Genomic DNA, 21,168 nt, shown 5'->3' with positions numbered 1-21,168 from the left:
TAAGCCCTATATATTTTTGATAAAATGGGGGTAGAGATTGAAACTGTTCTCTGTGCATGCTTACCACAGGAGGCAATATAAAATGTTACAAGGAGCCAGGTACTTACCAAGTGACTTTTTCTGTGCTTAGAACTAAGGCTCAAAGATCAGTAAGTGAACACAGGATAACTGGACATTTCCAAACGTGAGGCTGGACATTCTGCGGTTCAAATGTGTAATTGTGGTGTTTACTTCTTATAATTTTCTTGAACAATAATTTTCTCTCTGGTCTTTATTGTCAGGCAACTGCTATATGGAATTGCAGAAGGAATGATTTTAAGTGATGGGGAGAAGTAACAAAACACATTCATGTGAGCTGATTATTTCCTATAAAATTTGCAGCACTCCCTCCTTTATTTTGCAAAAGTTAGTTAGGCATAAAATATACAAGGTTTCATAACAGTTGTCTTTTAAAATCTGCCTATTGGAGACCAGATCAGAGATGCTCTCCAGTATAAAGTGTCACATATACTAATAGAAATTTCTTAAGGCTTTTTCTCCTCAGCTGTATTTTCAGTAATAGCATCTGCTTTGTAGTAAGAGCAGACACACTGAAAGTCTGTTTTACCAAATTCTTAGCTGACACAGCTGATTCCAGAATGCTGCAGCTCCCTCTGACGTGTGGTTCTCTCCCATTTAGTTAACAGGAAAGATGAGCTTTTTCTTTAATGTGAAAATTGGTTGTGGCATCTGCTTCTCTGCATTCCGCTCACCAGTTTTTCTGCTCACTTCTCGATTCACTGCTGTCAGGATGCTGACAACATTTTCTCCTCTGCAAAGACACAAGTACATTTTGTATTAGGGAGGCAGTTAACAGGAAAAATACCACATTCTCATCGGTCTCAGTCTATACCGGTGCTAATGGCTCCTGTTTCAAATAGGCTCCATTGCAGTTAGCTAAGCTGCTTTGAACAGCCTGCATGGTTTTGCTCTGTCCTACATTACTGTTTTCACTCTGAGTGATCACTCCCATTGCATATCATCTATCTCTGCATCCAAAAAAAATCCCTGTCATTTAGAAGGAAAATATGGGTGTTGCCAAAAATAAGCTTATGGAAACATAGCTACCGAGGACAGCGGGACTCCAGGTGCTGGCACAACGCCTGTATGTACCAGGTCCCCTCCCTTGGACTTCTGTAGGAAACGTAATCTTGCAGGGTAGCCATGCCCAAGAGGAAGTCTGCCTCTGAAGGGATGCAGTCGAGCTGAAATCTCACATCTCTTTCCACAGAAGCATCTTGCTCTGCAGAATCTGCTTCAATGGTCACGCCTTTATGGAAAGCATTACCTTGGCAGGCCTGAATAAAAAAGACTTTTGGTTTTCCAGCAAGTGAGCGGCAATTCTGTACAGTGAAAGAAGTGGTCAGTTCCCGGATAGGTACTTCCTGCCCATCAACACCATATATAATGCCTTTTTTCCCATGAGACAGGATACAGCAAACAAAACAGTCTTTGTCCTCGTGGTCTTCACACCGGAACATGTTCACAGTCTTACGGATTTCGTCTGCAGTGAGGTCTCTGTATTCTTCTATTCTAAAATGAAGCTTGCTAAAGACATTTCTCAGAGCCGCTGGAAAGTAAACAGAAGGGAAGTTGGAGACATTTCATTATATGAAAGTTGGACTATGCAATAGCAAATTGTATTTCTAGAGGTAATTGTTTTTTTTTTTTTTCAGATCCTGCTACATGACTACATCCAGGTAGTTACATTGCTGGTCTGAAAATAATCGAGTAGTCTAATCACTAATCATCTCTCTACCAAGTTCCCTTAACTGTCACTAGAAGGCATCCTTGCAATCTTGCCTCCATCTGGAAAGCATACAGAACTATTAAGAAAGCTGTATCTCTTTCCCCCACCCACTTTACAGCTAGTCCTTTTGGCTCTCAAAACGTGTTGGACAGTGCAGTTGCTTCAGCTGCTTTACCCAAGAGGACAGCACTACCCATCTGGGAGGTACCCCCGTCACAGGAAGAAAAACCTTGGCTCTGACTCTTGAATTAAGTTGGATTCAGTTCAATTGGGGAAGGCCCATGATGGATTTTATCTCTTGGCAGAGATAGTGCAAATACACTGGTCTGACAGATCCTAGGACCTGCCATGAGCTCTGTGGCTGCAGGACAGCCTGCTAAAATCAGGGCCTCTGAATACCAACATTCTCCCTCCTTTTTTTTTTTTTTAAAGTTGGATCTTAAATAATTAATGCCCAAGTCTCATTCAGCAGCAGATCTGTTTCCAATTCTGCATATTGTAATAGTAGTATGCACAAAGCTGATGCAAAGACAGCCTAGCTTGTAAAGTCCAGGCTCAGGTTGCTGTTTAAGGTTGCAGTAAACTCAGGAAAAGTACAAAATACTGGCAAATTGTTCTGTGTCAACCAGTAAAAGCTTGAGTTGATTAGGGCTTGTAAGCACCGTAAACAGAGCTACTGAGCCACTACAACAGAAGTATCCCAGAAAGGGAAGACTGGATTTCAGACCTTTAGTATAGAAAAAGAAACAAGGTATCTGTTTTTGAAGGTTCGCAAACTCGTCTTTAACGTTCACTGTACCTGCATCCACGTCTGTCCCATTCCGGTCCCTCAGGTATTTGTGTTCCAGCACAGCTTCCCTAGCTTTTGCAAAATTGTGATTATTCAGGATTAGGCACACTCCACAGGGTCGGCTAGTCATTTTGTAAGCCTCAAGCTGTTGAAAAGAAAGACTGCTGGTGAAACTACTGTGCTTTCCTCCAGGGCGCAGCAGGGTACAGAGCCAGATGCTTTCCTCTCCAGGCAGCTCTCTCTATACAGTTTTGCTCCCAGGACCTGGCAGTGCAGTGTCCCACTGCCTTTGGGAGTCTGTGCACGACACCCCCCCGACCACCATTGTCATGCTCAGCTCACAGGGGGTGCTGCCTTCCCCCACAGCTCCGTGCCAAGCCACCTGCCAACTGCGTATTCCCTGGTGTAATAAACTCGGCCTGCCTGGCTCCCCTTGCAGATGATTGTGAAGCTGTAACACTGCAGCAGCTGTGCCTGTGACAGAGCCGCAGAATAATGGATGTAGAGTGGTGCATTCTTCTTTCTAGACCATACTTTTAACAGTTGGTCTTACAGTAACTGTTCACTTCATGGAGGGTTGATCTCTTCAAAGACAAAATGATGATGTTTCTAAGAAACTCACATACCTGGGAAGAGATATTACAACTGCCAGGAAATTGAGGTGCCACAGATAATGCCAGATATCCTTCAGGGCCTCCTGTGCTTCCCCTCTCTTCCTCTGTGATAAGCATCTCTTCTTGACCTGAAAAGCATTTATTATTAGTCCTGTATGATACCTATGGGTTACTTCAAGAATAACTAAGGGGCAGAGGCTGTTTTGTTTTACCAAATAGGTTTAATCCATCTTCAATTCTGTTCCACAGGCTGATGTTAATTTTTTCACAGAGACTCTTCAGCACGCTTAGGTTGTCTTTTCCCAGAAGCCCCTTCTTCTCCATCTCAATGAAAATGTCAAGCATTGTCTGGGTAATCAGAAAGGCAGTTTGCTCTTAGGGCACATCCATGCTGCCACGGGGGGTAAAGTTAGAGCGTGTGCCTACCAGTACTGTTAAGTAAAAACATAACCTCAAAACATACTCATTTCGCTTCTCCAGCTCAGAGTTGCCAAGATCTGACACGATCTAACCCAGATCTAATGGTGGTCATACAGGAATATATAATACCATTTTGAATGCTTTCATTCATTTGACTTCCAGTGGCTATCTTCTGCACTTAAGTGAAACACAAGAATCACTGTACTGACCATCTTAAGCAATGGCAAAAGGAGTATAACCACACAAGCATGGTGTAGAGATTGCTGTGAAGCAAAAGGGGACTGAAGGGACAGAAGCTCTTGTCAAACAGTGAGTGGCAGAACACAGTGGTCACCCCAAGGATTTACTAGAACAGCTATCACTACATGATCATATCTATCCTCAAAGTGCTCATTAGACAGAACAAGGTACCCAGCAGGCTGGGACACCATAAGAGCACTGGATCTCCTCCAAGGCTATTTGTAAACTCTAAGCTCACTGGCCTTAGCCTTCTTAAGGATCTGCTACTTAGATCTGTATTTTCTGCACTTGGAAATAAAAAAAAAAAAACAAACAAAAAACAAAATCATAATATCCACAGCAGGTGGTTTTCTGTATTTGATAATGGCTTAGAAAGCAGCAAAAAAAAAAACAAAACAGTTAAGCAAAAGGAGTGAATGTGCTCATCAGTCTTTCATTGATTAAAGCCACTGAGTGCCCTGAGCCTCGTGTGGTGCTTGGATGTGACACCCTCAGTGCCTGCCACACTGGCTGTGACATGGCTGCAAAGGCTGTGCCCAACACCAGCACAGACAAGTCCCATGTGCCCCAGGGCCACCCTTTTTCTAGTGGTGTTTTCACCTTAAGAGTGACGCCATAAAGAAGAGATCCATTCCCCCACGGGCAACCCTATTTCCTCTCTGGATTATAATAATCATTTTAAAAAGTATTAAAGAAATTCTTACAGTCTCAGGGGTTAGCTTGCTTTTAGGTAATTCTCCATCCAAAAGTAACTTGAAGGACATCAGCTCATCTTTGGTGATGTCTTCTGAGAGCTGAAAGAGCAAGTATCTAGAAAGAGAAGTGGAGGGAACTGTTTCATTGCGTTCGCAAGCATGTCCCTGAGCACAGTTTAACACTATTGCACTGCCCCTCTCGCCCGGTCCGCCCCCCGCACAGCCCGGTGTCCTCCCTTCTGCTGGGCTGGAATGCCACCTTCCCGTACAGCCTGTTCCTGCCTTCTCCTGGAAGCCGCCCGGGCGCCGCCGGAGCTCAGCGCGGCGTTCAGAGCAGGAGAAGCCTTTGCCCGGCCCGCACGGGCGGGCGGCGCTCCCGGAGCCCGGCCCCGCACTCACCTGTAGGGCGGCACCCGCGCCCCGCCCGGCCGGGCAACCTGCAGCTCCCGCTCCACCTGCTCCCGGCTGGAGCCCAGGTGGGCAGCCAGGAGGTCGATCCTCCCAATGCGGTAGAGCAGCTCCCGGAGGAAGGCCAAGTTCCCCGCCTCCAGCGCGCCCCTCTCCTGCAGCGCCTCGAACAGGTCGTGCGCGCTCCGGGCGGCTTCCAGCCTCCTCCTGGGGACGTGCTCCCGGCTCAGGAACTTCAGCGCCGCCAGCTCGGCCTCGTCCAGCTCCTCGCTGACCGCCAGCAGCTCCCACCGAGGCAGCTCCATGGCCCGCCCTCCGCCGCGGCCGGACTGGGCGCTTCCTGCCTCCGACGGGACGGGACGGGCCCGGACGGGCCCCGGGGCGGGGCGGAGGCGGGGCCGAACCCCGGGGGGGTGCTTCCCTCTGGATTTGAACATCCGGAGCGAGACACCCTACGGATTCCCTGCGAAACGGTGCGAGTGGGGGCTCCTTCGCTCAGAGTTCCGAGCGCTGACTCTTCTTGAGCCCATCCTTGAGCAAACCGGACCTGCTAGTGCGAATCCAAAGATCTCCCTCTGCCCGGGTTTTCCCTGCAGTTGTCTCTGTGGTTCCCAGGCACTCACAAACCATAACCCTTTAAATACAAACAGAAAGAAGCTTTTATAATGCTACTGACTCGCCTTCCTCCTTGCGAGCCTTCTGGGGCTCCTGGCAGGAAAGGCAGCACATTCCCTGCAGGCGTTCGGCCCCGTACCCTAACAGCCACCAGCCATGGAAAACAGCTCCCTTCCCACCCCTCCCACATCTGCTGAAGACCGTTCCAGCCACAGGAGCAGACTTCCAGGAGCACTGTGCAATGGTATAAGGCCCTGGGGTGCTGCACCACCTCCGATATACCTTCTGATGCAGCGCTCTGGATAGATGGTATTTCACAACAGCAGGGAAGAGACCTTACCAGTTGGCATTTCATCCTTCTGGAAATGAACCTTAACATTTTAATGCTCATCTTGAGCTGGAGAGCAACCCTCAGAGCATCCATACTCTCCAATGAAGAAACAGTGTTCTCGCTAAGCACCAATTTGAAACCAGCATCCCTTCCTCCCTGCCAAAAACCAGTAAAAAACAGTTTGACAATATATTAGGCAGAAATATTTTCATTGTTATGACAGCAGCAGCAGCATATCAATGTTCAAAACCTTATGTAAGATATTTAAATACTGCATCCCTGGCAAGCTTAGTCAAAGATGGAAGGAATCTGAAAAACAAGGCACTTTTCAACAAGCTAATGTGTCCTTAAGTCATGTAAGAACAAGATCTTACTAGCAAATAGACCAAAGGAGGTATGGATCCTTCTCTGCACTGATATACCTGGACAAAGCAGGCCTAAACACAAAGTGGCTACACAAATATAATACTAATGTCGAAGACTTAGGCCAAGCTCAGAGGACATATCCAGGATAACATTCCACCTAGCTGGGAATGTATGGTTGGCATCCACAAGAGCCAGCCATGTTTAGGGCCTGAGGAATTCTAGTGCCTGTCAACAGAACAGACAGAGTGACAAGCAAAGACACACTTACAGAAAGGACACACTAGTATCCAGGAATTCCCAAAGATCTCATCTATATTTTTTTTAGCACATTGCACAGAAGTCATTTCAAATTAAACATGCCAGTCTCTGTTCATAATTTGACATATCTCTAGTTGAAAAGAGGCAGATTTGAACAATTTCTGAGAGAATGTGCCCATGTTAGTTAGGAGTCAGAAAAAAAAGGCTCATGAGCAAGGGCTGAACACCCAACACCTCCAGAGAAAAACATCGCTCTGGATTCCCTGCTGCCTAGCATAATCTCCTTAACGGCATGTATTTTGTTTTCACTTCTCCCTGGTCTTCAGAATTTCCTGCAGGAGATCTTATCACAGACACAGCCAGCAGTTCAACAAATCAGAACTCATCAGTACCTGAACTCGCACCACTTGGAGGACTAAGAGTGAACCCTTCTATACGTGGTGGGGATGCTCTCAGCAGCCCGTGCAGTGGGAGAAGCTGGCAGCCAGCTGAACACAGGCAGGCTCCTCACACGTCCCACCAGCCCATCCCAAGAGCAGCACATTAACAAGTCACTCTAAAACCATTCAGGTGGAAAGAATGACAAACTTCCCACAGAAGGTGGGCATAAACAGCTCTCTGGGAAACTGCTGTTAAACTGAAGGAATAGGTAGCAAAAGGCAAATGACAGGGTAAGGATTCATGCCATTGGATAACATTATTTCCACCTCGGAAGCTAACAGTCCTCCCCAACTCTTCTAACTGTTTTCCTTTTCCAATAGGATCCCTCTGATCTTGCCTGCTTTCAGCTTAAGCCTGCAGGATTTCGAATCACCAGCTTCTCTTTCCTACCAGCCTTCTGGCTCCACTTTCTGTGGTAGTGCTTCTGCTGCCTAAAAACAAAACACAAAATTAGGTGCCAGGATTATTTGGTGACAACATTTGGCCTCCCAGACATGAGCTGGGAGGAAAGAAAAGGAAGGACAGGCAAAGTGAAAAACAAAGCTGAGGGCCTTTAGAGGGGAAAGGAAATTGTCTCTCACCATTCTGTAAGTTGTGATACAGAAGAAAAACAGAGTTAGGAAATTGCAGAACCAACTTTCTTCTTACCACTCAGTGCAAGAGCCATCCTGCTGCAGGTGTGTGTGAGCATACTTTGCTCAGAACCATAAAACTCAAAATATGTTTTCTCTTTCCCCAGTAGCTGGCATGAGCCACATATAAATTCACAGTATGGCTGTTTTCTGCAGTCCTTTAGGGCACTTTGACAGGTTTTCTCTTTCTTTTTCATCGGCAAGAGATAATGGTAACTATAAAAGTGGCCTGATTTTAACAGGTATAACAAAACACCAAGCCAATTTAATGACAGGGTGTGACTGACCAGCACCCCCCCACAGACACACACAGTGGAGACAGCTCAGAGGGCAAAAAGGCAAAGGGCAAAAAACATATGATCTCAGGGAAGACAGATCATAAAGAAAGTTCCATTTACCTCAGCATCAGGGAGATGGGAGGGTAACCTTACTTTTAGAGAAGACATCTACACCTGGGAATCACCAGGTACCCTGAGACAATTAACGAGGAATAATGCCTTCCTGAGCTAGCAAAACGAGCACAGAGGGTGTGAATATATGGCTCTACTCAACCCAACATAAAAGTATAAGACCTGGAAAACTGATAAAAATACTTAAACTTTGAAAAGAGCAATGGCCTTGAGCTGGCTTCAACCCACGGGTTCCATCATGACTGGGGATGTCGAATGTCATGATGGTGAGAATACCTATGTATCTCTCTCACCCTACTAAATGAAAATCCTGTGTAGCACCAAATATACTAAAAAAGTAAATTTAATATCCAACTCCTCCTCATATAAAAGAGCTGAAAGAACTTAGTCTGAGTGTATTGAACTCTGATAGAGAGAAATATGAGAAATAAAAATGCTATTGATTCACAGCTTCACTTCTGGAACAGCTACCGCCGTTCAGCAAGCTTCTCCCAGAGGGAATAGTTATTTAATTTAAGCTATTTCCTTTTCATAAAGCAACATCCACTAATCTAATCTAACTTCATATCAGGGTCGCACCAATGAAAACATTATAAAAAATGTAAATAAATTGTTGCCACATTTCCTAAATGGTTAACCAAGTATCAGCCACAGAACCACACCATAACTGGTAACAGCTTCTTGTAACTTTTGCTGCAGTATCATTTACATAGTGTTTGTAATGTCTATTTATTATTTATGAAACCAATGTGAACAGAGCTGTAATTCTAAGAACAGGCAGTCTCTCTTTTACTTGGAAGGTGAAAAAGCATAAGGGGAGCAGAAAGCAACTACCAACACATTGCGTGGAATCCGAAAAAAATATTCGCTTCCAGAACGATTGAATAAAGAGCCCTCCTTTATGGCTAGATGTGGATTTCCAAAAAACCCAAACTGAAAAAAGCAGAAGTTACCACGTGTCTCAAATTCATCCTTTATCTTTTTATAAACTCAAAAGGGATTTAGCTGTTAGAATCCCATACAGCTCCCCCATAATACCTGCACATTGCTGAAGATGCAGAATAAGAATGGCCTCACTGGCATTATCTGCCATTATCATGACAGTCCTGAACTTATTCTTTCATACCATCTCTCCAGCTGCTGTTGAAGAGATATCAATCTGCTACCCCTTGGGGTGGCTCCCATGAAACACTCCAACAAGAGCAAAATTTCTGCTGCGGTAAAAGTGTTTGTCATGTTGACTGTCCCTTAGACAGTCTGTCCAACAAAGGAACACACCACAGACCAAGGTGATGTAAAAAACAAGACAATTTATTACAACAGAAGCAAGAGTACAACCATTCATGATGCACTGGCCCCTGGGGGCACTGAGAAAAAACCCAATTAGAACCCTTACTGTTAAAAAGCTTACACTTTTTAATGCTGCTTAGCCAAGTAAACTAATAACATAAAACAAACTAAATATCTGGAGGAAAAGAACCATTGTATTATCATAATCATGGATTTTTTGGTCCTTCTCGATCAGGATGTTATTTTCCATGAAAACTTATAACTTCCAAAGATAGACCTCTGGGTAAGGCAGTTACAACCCTATACATGCTTCCTCACCTGAAACCCAGACTGAATATACTCCACTGCCTCTGCAGGACAAAAAGCCAGATCTGTGCTCTTCCACAGCCTTACCCAACTGCCACAGATCCAGGTGTCAGAAGACTGATTAAATATGGAAATTTTAAAATTTAGGTCCTATGGGTCCTTCAAGGACTGGGGCTAATTGCACAGATCTAGATAATTTCTCATGTAAAGTCTCTTCCCTGTGGAAGCCTAAACTGATTGCATTCTTATTTTTCTACTTTTTACTTGACTGTCCTTGTGGAATTTCGAAGATCAGTTGCTTCCGTAGTGTTGTTATTACCTGTGGCATCTGCTTCTCTAATTTTCCTCCTGGCATCTGATTCCATACTTTAAATTCTTTTCCTCCCACTTCCTTGTTCACTGTTGTCAGGATGGTTAGGAGATCGATGCGGCTTGAACAAAAAGGAAGAAAAGTCACATTGAAATACATGGTACTTGCAGTTCAGCCAATAAGGTGATCTATGTTTGCTCCAATAAAGTGGTATCTCTGGGATGACTGGAATCCTGCCCCACCCTACCTGTCACTGAAATTGCACACTCCATTGTATAACAGCACAATTCAGTATGTTTGGGGGAATAAAAGCAATCTCCATGTAGCATTGCTTTACCAGCAAACACAGTCTCCTGCTTTAGTTAGAGTCAGAAGAGAACACCAAGATGAAACAGGGCCAAACCTATACATTCTGCATGTCGTCTTCTGGACATCATGAGAGAGTGATGTCTGAAGGGAAATTCTATGTTCTAAATCAAATTTATGAGAGGATGGGAGGAAGGCAACAATGAAAATTATGACTAAAGAACACTGATTATTTTGTCTGTGCAATCACTCAACAAAGTCACTTTTATCAAGTGTCACTGGAAGAAAAATCATCAGTCAAAAAATGTTAAAAAACACACATACACATACTTGTTTTTTGTAATGCTTCAGCATTACAACCCTGGTTTTGTCACAGGGAAGTCATTTATACTTTGGCTCATCCATAGAAGAATAAAAATGCCCAATTCCAAAATAATTACTATTCTCCACTTCCCTGCAGGTGAAAAACGTTATATAGCAAAAATGCAAAACACTGATGTTTCAGCACAGCATGCTTCAGTATGTATGTCTGCAATACCCCAAATGTACAAGAATTAAAAACAGTACTTACTGTGGGCAAAGCAACTCTATCTTGTCACAGAGGCATTGAATGTAAACACTGCCAGTCTCACTATTCCGGAAGGACAAATAGTCTTCCACTGTAGACATGCCAACCAGAATATCAGCCAGATCAGGAATGGAAGCTGGAGGGGTAGCATCCGTCCCAAGATGTCCAGAAAAGTCTGATTCTACTGGAACAGCTGGATGACCAACAGAGCCTTGGCAAGCCTGGATGAAAAACACCTTGGGTTTGCCAGCAAGAGAGGGACAATTAGATCCACTGAAGCAGGAGACTAAATCTCTAATATTTACTAACTCATCATCAATGCCTTTTATTTTCTGTTTTTCACCATGGGAAAAAATGAAGCAAACAAAACAGTCCATGTTTCTATGATCTCTTTTGCTGTATTCTTTAACTTTCTCGTATATTTCTTTTGCTTCCAGATCCATGTGCTCAACTGTCTCAAACTGAAGCCACTTAAAGACTCTCTTCACAGCCTCTGGGAAAAAAAGTCAGAAGGAACTTGTTAAACATAAACACTGACAAGAAAGATGCAGAAACATCAGTATCTGTGTGGCAGATCAGATATTAGCAGAAGTGTTCAGATACCACCCATAAACTCACCTGGACTGACTCTTAGCCTGCCAAATTCTATTAGAAAAACCCATGCATAATTTGCCTCATTTTATCTTTTTAAACACAGCTGGGTTAAGTACCATGCTATCTAAAATAAAAACAGGTTTCAGATTATAATGATGTATAGGTACGAGTTAGTGAAGTTCACCCTGTTAAAGCAAGCTTTAACTGTGTGTTGCATAACAACCTCAGATGCCTAAGAACAACACTTGGCAAGTTAAAGAAGTACCACCTCTTTAGAATGACAGAATCTGCCACCCTCAAACTAAATAGGTCTCTCATTCTCTGAAAATTATCAACGCAGCAAGAAGGAAGGCAGAGTAACCTGCTCACAAATGCTCTGAAGACTTCTCAGCAAATGGTGACTTAATTGTTGTGTGAGCTGTGAGAAACTAGCTGGGAAGGAAGAAGCCTGTACACGGGCTGGATGGAGTTAAAATATCCTTGATGTGTCCTTTCATGAAACAGATTTTACTTTTTTAAGATAAACTCTTATCTTAAAAGTGACTTGCAGGATGATAGGCTTTTAGGAAAATTACAGAGCATTTATTTGAGCTTTGAAAATAATTTAAGGACTTAAAAATATTTTTCTGTGATAGCTAAGAATTAAGAACAATCAAAAAGTGAAAAGGTGGAACAGTAATCCCTCCTTCTCTACTTGGTAGATATAACCAAATGCTTTTTACCTACAACAAAAAGCAGATCCTTCTTTAAGCCATCGGCTAAACTGTTGGAAGTGGCATATTTCCAATTTCTACAATGACTGCCCCTGCAGTTACTCTGAAGGCCAAGGAGTCCAGTGGACATGATTCTTCCTCACAGGAAAGATTAGATAATTGTCTTGGAGAATTATGAGAGAAAAAAGCAAATCAGTAATTGGATTAAAAAAGTACTTACCTCCATCTTTCACTGTGCCTCTTCTGTTGCAACGCGGATTGTTAAAAATGTGGTTGTTAAGAATCACACAGTAACCATGGGGGTTATTTTTCATCTTATATGTTTCCACAGGCTGTGGAAACAAAAAATCAGGTAAGAAAGCAATGCCAAGCATTCGAAAGAGAAATACACTACACACAGATTATTGGTCCTTCATTACCCAAGGACAAAAATTGCAAGGGCTGAGAAACAAGAAAGGAAAAGCCTAAGAATACAATCTAGCTACAGAGGAGAGGAATTTGCACTGTCTCCCTGAATCCCTCCTCCACTCTCTCTGTGGTGAGCATACGATTTTGATATGGGAGCAAGTGAGTATTCAGAAATACAAGTTTGCATGTGCAGAGGAAAAATTCCTGCACCCTACCCTCTAGTGGTCCTTGTGGGATTCTAGTGAGGTAGCAAGTTCTGCTGTTCTCTTCCCATCTGTCCAGGAATGTCCCATCCAGGACTTTAATGTCACTGTCTCCATTATCGTTAAGACTGGTTTTCTTCACACAACAGCTTCATTTATTACTTAAAATGTTGCTGACAGTCCTGTCCCCAGAAAGGAAAAGGTCTTGGTCTTGTTTGGAAAATAGGAATTGTTCCAAGGCCTACATATAAAGCCAGAACCCCTCTCTCTCAGCTGTTCTACCTGCTTAGTCTTAAGAATTTATGCTCCCTCTCCCGGAAGTTTGGATAAATACTTTAAAGGTAATCTTCAAGTATTTCTCACCAGGTGTGTTGTCTTCCCCTCTGCTCCTTGTTCCCCTGGATGCAGAGAAACAGACACAGGATAGTGGAGTTCTTCTTTAGAATAATTTTCTTAGAAGGAAAAGATAAACAGAATGTTTTAGGATTTACTGTCTGGGTGATGCAAAATGCCAGCATAATGGAAGATCTCCTCAAAGCAACAAAACACTTATTTGAATACAACTTTCTGAAAAAATTTTAAGAAATCATCAAATCCATGACTCTACCCAAGAAGCTAAATCACAGTGCCCCTTTAACAAGTTACACAGATATGTTTAAATGAAATTTAATTGTCAAGGCAACAAGATCCACACAACATGCTCTTTTTCTACTTATCAAGGGGGACAAAATAGTGACAACACTACTAAAAAGCCATTCCCTGACACAGGACTTGATTACTCTAACCGCCCTTGGCAATTTTCTTCTGCTCTTTTAGAGACAACAGTAGAGGTCAGCAGCACAAAGACATGCAGGGGAAACTACTCTGCAGCTCTGCAGGGAGCTGTACGGGCTGTATAAATGTGTCTAAGAAGACTCATGTCCTGAATCATTCGAAAGGAAGTTATGAGGAAAATAGGTCTCAGTTGCTACTGAGTGAGACTTCCTGTTTTCCAAAGAGTAAGGCCCCGCTGCGGTGCCAGAAGGCACCACCTCAGCTGCAACAGTCCAGATATACTGAAGTCCTTGAAATTTCCCATCTGGTTACAGAAAGCTACACTTTAGCCAAGTACCGGGGCTCCAGGGACTTTGTCTAAGAACAAACAGCCTGGCTAACAGAAGGTAATGCTGACAATCTCCCAGTATAAGTTTTCCTAAGTCAGTTCTCACTGCCAGTCTCTTTCAGTGACTGAAAAGTTATGCTGGTCCAAAACCAGCACTGCACTTTTTCCTGAACAGATAAATTGCATTTAAGGCAAAGAGGAGGGAGAAGAAGACCATTTACAAGGCACAGGACATGTTTCAAGGACAAATACAAGAAGGTATGATGGGATAATGAAGTAGCAGAAAACTTCAGAAACCAGAGGTTTCTAGAGGCGCTCTGCCTGTCCCAGGATACTGTAAGGTCTCCCTCTCATCTTTAGACTTCTAAGCTGCCAACGATGGAGCCAAAAAACCCACAAAAGACCCCAGCTCTATTATTAAACAGCAGATTAAATAAATTTACCTTTCTTTTTTTCTTCATAGATATCAATTTTTTTCTTTATGTCAGCTCTAAATGGCTTTAATATATCTTTCAGCGTTGTCAGGTCATCTTCTTTAATTATCCTATTTCTTTCCATTTCCAGAAAAACCTGCAACATTGACTGGTAGAACAAGAACACATAACCCAAACTCAGTAACTGCAGGCACCTCTGGACAGAGCACAAGACAACATCCTCACTCACAGAGACTGACCAGCTAAAGAACAACCACTTTTTCCTCCAAACCTCATTAAAAGAAGGATCATGATGCAACTGAATAAACTCATCACTAAGGTTAGGACAGGGTGAATAGAAATTGCCTATGGCTGGGTTATCCTGCTTTGTTTCAGCAGCACAAAGCACCCATGTGGGTAAAAACATGGCATCCTGTTGTTCCTTTGTGTTCTGATGAAGGACTGTTAAGTCCTTGAGCTATGCCATTTTACATTTTCTGTTACAGAAAAGGTGTTCAGGGCTAATTTTGTTTGTTAAAGCTCAACAGTCCACAAAGCTGCTAATATTCTTCTAGGTGCCACAATACACAAATAGGTTTTTTAAGAAAGCTTCTTAATAATACCAAGCATTTTTATAACACTGTTCATTATTTACAAGTGTTAAACTAGCTCATTAAAACTCTTAATACCTTTGGGGAGAAGTTAACAAAATGCCATTACTCCAAATTACAATAAAGAAGAAAATTTACTCAATGACATACAAAAATTTGTGGTCGAACTCACATTAGAGCTCGATTTTCTGTCTCCAAAACATTGTTTTTCCTTTAGCAAACATCACTCTTCTTAGATACAGTAAATGCCTTATAAATGTCTTATAAATATCAAGCAAAGATTAAAGGAAGAGCTTGATGGATTTTGCAAGAAGAAAAGATTAGGGAGACAGGTGGTAGAGAGAAAATAAGATCAGGAGAGCAAAAAAGGGCAGAGAAAAGATACCATGAAGAAAATAAGGGTCCATTCTTTCGCACAGCACATCACAATTCTTTCAACAACAGATTTTCATGAGGGCAGACTGCTTGCTCTTTCCTCCCTTCCTACAAGAACTAGCACACTCTGAACTAGCCTTGCAAAACTTCTCAAGATCACTTTTCGTACAGCATTATCCTGGAGCTTGTTCTTAGGTAATTTTTTTTGGAGAAGGAACTTCACATTTTTGACATCTTCTGGAGTCAAGTCCTCTGCAATTCCATATAGCAGTTGCCTGACAATAAAGAATAGAGAGACTGTTCAAGAAAGTTATAAGAAGTAAACACCACAATTACACATTTGAATTGCAAAATGTAAAACTCACTATGGCAGGAATTCATGCTGTAATAAATACAATTATGCTGGGATATTCATAAGACAACAGTGCAGACAGAAAACAAGACACTACACAACTGAACTGTTGTACATTTTGTGTGCAACATTTTGTGTTACTGTTTCTCTGCTTACCTGTAAGCTGACACCTTTGCCCTGCCTTGGACCTGCAGCTCTCTCTCCATCTGCTCCCGGCTGGAATCCAGGTGGGTAGACAGGAGGTCCATCCGACCGATCCAGAAGAGCAGCTCCCTGAGAAAGGCCAGGTTCCCTGACTCAATCATGTCTTTCTCCTGCAGCACTTCGAAGAAGGCCTTGGGCTCCTGGATGGCTTCCAGCTTCCTCATGGGAATGTGATCCAGGCTGAGGAACTTCAGTGCCACCAGTTCATCTGTGACCAAAGCCTCGGAAACCTCAAAAAGGAGTTTGTGGAAGTCTGTACTCATTTCACATCAGGATTTGGATCTAAATACAAACAGCAGTTGATTTCATTTGTCAGTGACAGTAGTGCAATAACATTGATTTATATAAAAGGTATCACACCATGTAGAATAGCCCAAAATAATGCAGTCAGAAGTACTTCAGTAGAGAGAGGCTGCCTTTGCTATTATAGCTCTGATGCTTTGCTCTTTTGGTTCTCTGGACTTAACAAGGAGTATTAAAACCTCTGTGCTAAGTGACAGTAACAGAGAAAGTCATGGATTGTTCTTGCTTCCTCTGGTGTGTCTAGGCAGTAGGAAGTACCAATGTACAGGATGTACAATCCTGGCAGGCTGCTACTGGTTTTGTTTGGGGTTTGGGGTTTTTTGATATTTAATCACATTTGGGAGCAACAGCCACTTGCCAATCTGAAATATAGACTATGTAATAAATGAGACTGCCAAGTTTTACACCATAACAAAGGTTTTACATGGTAACAAAGCTAAAGAGTCCACAGGAGTATAACTGCTCTAAGCTATCTGGCTTCTCCTTTCTTTTTACCTCTTCTGATGATGGTCAGCATACCCAAAACATCTCTTCCTGTTTTGGTTTACCTACATCAAATAAAACTCAGTTCCCAGCTCTCAATCAATTTGTAGTATTAAATACAGATCATGTCAACCCTTTTAAAAAGGCCAGAAGAATTCTTATAAAATTACCTCTGTTTCACTGAGCATGAAATACCACCTCCCTTCCCCTCCACTTCCTCCATCAGCTTTAGAAATATTAAACTTGGCTTATGGATTCAACTTTTAGCACAAGAGAAAGTTAGAAAATACCAACTGCAAGCCTTGCAACTATCTCACCCTGATACTTAAAGGACCTGCCTCTGCTGATGTCACAACCCAGCGGTAGGGGCGTGATGTTTGTTATAAATTCTTGTCAGGCTGAAAAAAGATACCAGAGACGTGCCAGGAACTCACTGTTTTATTGTACCATCGTCTCAGCTGCGGCAACCACCACTGAAAGGTGCTGGCTCACAAACCACAAAGGTACTGGCTCACAAGGAACAAACACCTCCCCCTTCCCACAACAAACTTCAAAATTGAGTATGGGGTAGAATGTGATAGAATAGAAAACAAAGAATATCACCAGTCCTTAGATCCTGCATTGGTGCTGCCACGTGGATGGTGTGGAGCTGGGGAGAGACAGAGAAAAGAGAGGAAAAAAGGGGGGGAGGAGGCTCAATCCACACCCTGTTATAGTTAACCTGGTGCATGCCTCTTGTCTAAATTGGACTTTTTGAGCATTTTGTGCCTGTGTGCGCAGCCAGCCCTTCCCCAGGAAGTGAGCTGGGGTGGGTGACTGGGCACGAGTCTCAGGGTAGAGCGGGGAGTTGGCCCAGAACAGCACTGTGCCACCTCCACAGACCCTCTCCTCCAACCACACCTTTCCTGCAGCAATACTCGGAAAGGTTGAGAGAAACCTGGTTCTCTACAGTTGATACTTAAAAGACCTGCCTCCACTTCCCTCTAGTAAGAGAACTGTGTACCATTTTATTCTCTCTGCCTTAGATATAAGACACCTGGGAATCTCTGAAGAGAATCTCAATAGAAATGCCTTCAAAAGAGGTCTCTTGTCCCATTGAGAGACACTGTCACTGGGAGACAGAAAAGTTGACAAGGGTAAATGAAAACTTTCCACTCCTACACTACTGGAATACTATGCAATCCATTTAATCCTATTGCTACTGCAAATGTTTCCATAGCAGGGCTGGTAACTCCAAGGTAGCCCAGCCAACTAACGGGCAATAATAATTAGAAGACAATTGTATTCCACTCTCCTCCAAGGACCACTCTACAGCAAAACAGCCTTTTGTGGCATGCTCTTGGGCAGCATTCTGTTGGTTAGCAAGAATGAATGTACAACTGAATCTTAAACCTTTGTCTTCCAAAAAAATGATAAAACAGCAGAACGTGTTGTAACAACACATACGATTCACTCTCTGCCCCCAAATACTATTTTCTTTAAATCCAGTCAAACTGAACTCTTAGACTAGAATCCACACCATTCAGCCCATATCACCACAAAACCGCTGGTATCTGAATCGTGCTACTCACGATTTGATGATTGCAGATCTGACTTCATATTTCTGTATTCACACAGGAAAGAGAAGTGTACTTTCTTGGTAGTTAGTTAGGCAGTTATCTTCTTTCTCACATAAATCATGCTTTTTGTTTAAGATACAAGGTATATGCTTACAAAAGAAAATCTTTCTTGTAAAGGGAATTTCCATTTTTATTTCTCAAGGGCTGTAAGTTTCAAACCCATCTCCAATTATTGCAGTTAGAACACATGTGCCACCTATATACTATATTTAAGCTTGTCTGTAATTACAGGGAGGACAACTAAAACAATGTTTAACTGCCACTTTCTTTTTCTCCCACTTTAGTAAATTGAAGACACAACTGATACAACATGCAAACTGAATAATAATAGTAATTTTACATCACTTACATGGGAGGACAGGCTGGAGGAGTGCTGGAACAACTCTGAAAAAAGTGAGACAGGCATAGTCTCTGAAGTTCCAGGAAAAGTACTGTTGTACGATATCTATATTGTCACATGACTTACAATAAGTATGTCAAATAAACTGGTAATAAAACAGCAGATCCCTACTCCACCTATCACAATTCCAGTTTCAGGAAATTGATTATTGCAGAACTTGTGAGAAAAAAATTGTAAGTAAGCCACAACAGTAATCAGGTTTTGCTTTTGGTTTAAGGGGGACACACTAAGCAGCATACCTAGTGCTTTCTAGCATACAGCACAGCTCAGTACTTTCGCTCTCTTATAAAAACCCTGATTAAGAGACAGTGAGGGACAGCTGATTCAGTTATATCTTTTAATTTTACAAGTCTCAGACCCACTGTCCTGCTGTGTCACCAGATCTGCTGTGAGTTACCTCCTTTCTCTGAAATCCCTCTCCAGTTCACCCTAGCCTATTTTCAACAGGAAAATTATTTCCCAAATAAAAAAGAGTCAACTTTTAGCACCAAATTCAGTAGCAGTACTCAGTAAATACATGGGACTCAACAACTAAACATTCTTTTGAAATTATTTATGAAATTATTTATGTAATATACTTCCCCATTTACAGGAGAATTTAAGCAAGAATTAACTTCTGACATTTTCACCCTCTGAAGTGGAAAGGTTCCCAGCATGCACCAGTCTCTTCCATGCAGCAGGAAATAGGTGAACAGTGGTAAGTAGGGCTACCAGGTTCCCAAAAAATTGTGAAGTCAGCATTATGAAGATGGACAGTTAGGAGAGCCAGAATTTGTTAAAATTTTGCAATGAAGACAGTCATTCATTGATTTCAACCTATCTACCTTTACAAACTGAAAATGGTAACATACCTTTTGATAGAATGAGGCATACAAATTCCTTCCAAAAGGCTTAGGGTAGTAACAGATCAGAAAACTCGTCCAACTTGTTTCACTGGCACGAGTTGTGCCTTTACCCAAAGGGCCACCACAAGTATGATTTCATCTTCAGGTCCAAAATATGTCTATCTCCATGTCGTCTCAAGTCTCAGCAACTCTTTCCCTGGATTAGTTCTTCTGTGTCTTACCTGAATCAAGAGTTCAGTTGCCGTGATCTGCACTGTGCGATAAATACTTGACTGTGGCCTCGCCCTTCATACAGCAGTTTAAAGGACCACCCCTTCCGGTACCATTCTGTCTCTGTAAGTTTTACTTTTGATTTCTTCCTTTCTTACCCTTCCTGGAAATATTCCTGTCCTTTTGTTAAATTACAGTCTCTCTAATTTCCCTCAGCTCCCTTGCACTCTGGTTTTGTCCCACTGGCTTTCTCTAGAACTGTCTCAGTGACCCAATCTTTTCCTTGTACGGCCTGCCGAAAAATCACCTCACTTAGAAAGGGTGGTCTTGAGGAAGTGAAACTGCTGAGGCTACTGATTGCTCAGCAACTGTAGTGACTGTGGCCTCCACTGGCACACGGCAGGATACACAGTTTCTGCACAAAAACCGACAGGAAGGACGGGGTACCAGAAACTTGCAGATGTTACAAATCCCACTTTAAGATTCTGGTCTTCCCAAGACTTCCCAACTTCCCCAGCAGACTCTTTTTACACTAGTTTCACTTATATCTGTCTAAACAAGGGCTGCACAAGACACAACCCTTCCTTAATTCTGTAGGTGGAGAGTATGTGCATATGTTTCTGTGTACCATCAGTGAGCCTCAACAGCAACCAACCACATTTGTTTGCTTGTGAGGGGTTGCAAAACTTCCCACCTAAAAATAGTGCAATCTAGAAATTGCATCCAACAGCACTAAGCAGTACTCTTTCCAATCTTCACCCCAATGTATGGCTAGTAACCATATACGAGTGCTTTGCTGAAATTAACTAAGCTTCACTTCAGCTTAAACCCTGAAGCAGTTAAAACCCCCCTGATTCATGCAGCCTAACAAAGTGCAGGGCCAGTCAGAAACAAGGAGCTAAAACCTTACTCCAATATATAATTTTTATCTCACCAAGCTCTTAGAACTAAGAATTTAATGCAGTAATAAACAGGAAGGACACAGGCATACATAGTAAATGCTCATAACAAAACAACATGGCATTATTTCAGTTAACTCACAAAATTCTCTGTTAGAAGCTTAATCAACAAAGAGCCTTGTTTCTCATATTAGATCACTTTAGATCTTAAACCAAGAAACAATAATGAAAAATGTAATGCTTAACAAAGTTAATCAATCTGATAAACCTATAGAGATACATTGCTGAATGGTGTATTTCATAGCATGCCAATCTTCTACCTTAAATTTTCTTTTCAGAAGTGATGGGGAAATAACAGTTCATAAGGTTTCACAGAGGGAATAATATGCAGCATTTTGGCTTTATTCAATCTTGGAAAAATCTCATTGCACATGAAGTTTATGTTAGGCATTTGACAGTATCAGTGTGCACTGTGGGACAAATTCCTGATTTCAATTGGTAACTGGTCCTCTATAAAGTTAAATGCCATTTACATTAGAGATGGAAGAAATCCTTTTTCACTTACTACCTATGCTTTTGCCTCTTCCTTCCCATTTTTCTCTCTCTATGAACATAGCTAGTAGATTTAGAAGCAGGATTGTGGTG

General features: G+C 42.4%; 2 protein-coding genes across 4 annotated transcripts; both read right to left on the bottom strand.

The window, feature by feature from the left end:
* Window positions 1-359: 359 nt before the first annotated feature.
* Window positions 360-5,317, bottom strand: LOC116789779 (caspase-8-like). Its single transcript, XM_032693968.1, has 7 exons — window positions 4,948-5,317; window positions 4,558-4,663; window positions 3,406-3,541; window positions 3,206-3,321; window positions 2,589-2,724; window positions 1,108-1,609; window positions 360-811 (listed from the first exon to the last, which is right to left on the bottom strand). The coding sequence occupies exons 1-7, from the start codon at window positions 5,259-5,261 to the stop codon at window positions 676-678; spliced, it is 1,446 nt and encodes a 481-aa protein (XP_032549859.1). The 5' UTR covers window positions 5,262-5,317; the 3' UTR covers window positions 360-675.
* Window positions 5,318-9,352: 4,035 nt separating this feature from the next.
* Window positions 9,353-20,192, bottom strand: LOC116789427 (caspase-8-like). 3 transcript variants are annotated; one of them, XM_032693247.1, is made up of 8 exons: window positions 19,421-20,192; window positions 15,717-16,046; window positions 15,378-15,483; window positions 14,253-14,391; window positions 13,071-13,159; window positions 12,317-12,428; window positions 10,793-11,282; window positions 9,353-10,036 (listed from the first exon to the last, which is right to left on the bottom strand). In XM_032693247.1, the coding sequence occupies exons 2-8, from the start codon at window positions 16,025-16,027 to the stop codon at window positions 9,859-9,861; spliced, it is 1,425 nt and encodes a 474-aa protein (XP_032549138.1). In that variant the 5' UTR covers window positions 16,028-16,046; window positions 19,421-20,192; the 3' UTR covers window positions 9,353-9,858. The 3 variants fall into 3 exon arrangements, with proteins under 3 accessions (XP_032549138.1, XP_032549139.1, XP_032549140.1); XM_032693248.1 differs by having other exon boundaries at window positions 19,636-20,192; XM_032693249.1 differs by lacking the exon at window positions 19,421-20,192 and adding an exon at window positions 16,721-18,510.
* Between the last annotated feature and the right edge of the window lie 976 nt (window positions 20,193-21,168).

This window comes from Chiroxiphia lanceolata, chromosome 7, assembly GCF_009829145.1.
Source record: "Chiroxiphia lanceolata isolate bChiLan1 chromosome 7, bChiLan1.pri, whole genome shotgun sequence".
Lineage (NCBI taxonomy): Eukaryota > Metazoa > Chordata > Aves > Passeriformes > Pipridae > Chiroxiphia > Chiroxiphia lanceolata.
Note: the sequence above shows the minus strand (reverse complement) of the source record. Positions and strands in the feature narration are given on the sequence as shown.

Bases quoted from the DNA above. Each gene is read 5' to 3' on its own strand.
- LOC116789779 (XM_032693968.1), bottom strand. From the start codon at position 5,261: ATGGAGCTGCCTCGGTGGGAGCTGCTGGCGGTCAGCGAGGAGCTGGAC. The intron at 3,542-4,557 runs GTAAGAATTTCT...CTGATTACCCAG, and splicing joins GCAAGCTAACCCCTGAGACT to ACAATGCTTGACATTTTCAT. The intron at 2,725-3,205 runs GTATGTGAGTTT...TCTTTTCAACAG, and splicing joins GTTGTAATATCTCTTCCCAG to CTTGAGGCTTACAAAATGAC.
- LOC116789427 (XM_032693247.1), bottom strand. From the start codon at position 16,027: ATGAGTACAGACTTCCACAAACTCCTTTTTGAGGTTTCCGAGGCTTTG. The intron at 13,160-14,252 runs GTAAATTTATTT...TTTCCTTCTAAG, and splicing joins CTATGAAGAAAAAAAGAAAG to AAAATTATTCTAAAGAAGAA. The intron at 10,037-10,792 runs GTAAGTACTGTT...TTTTTGTTCAAG, and splicing joins ATAGAGTTGCTTTGCCCACA to CCGCATCGATCTCCTAACCA.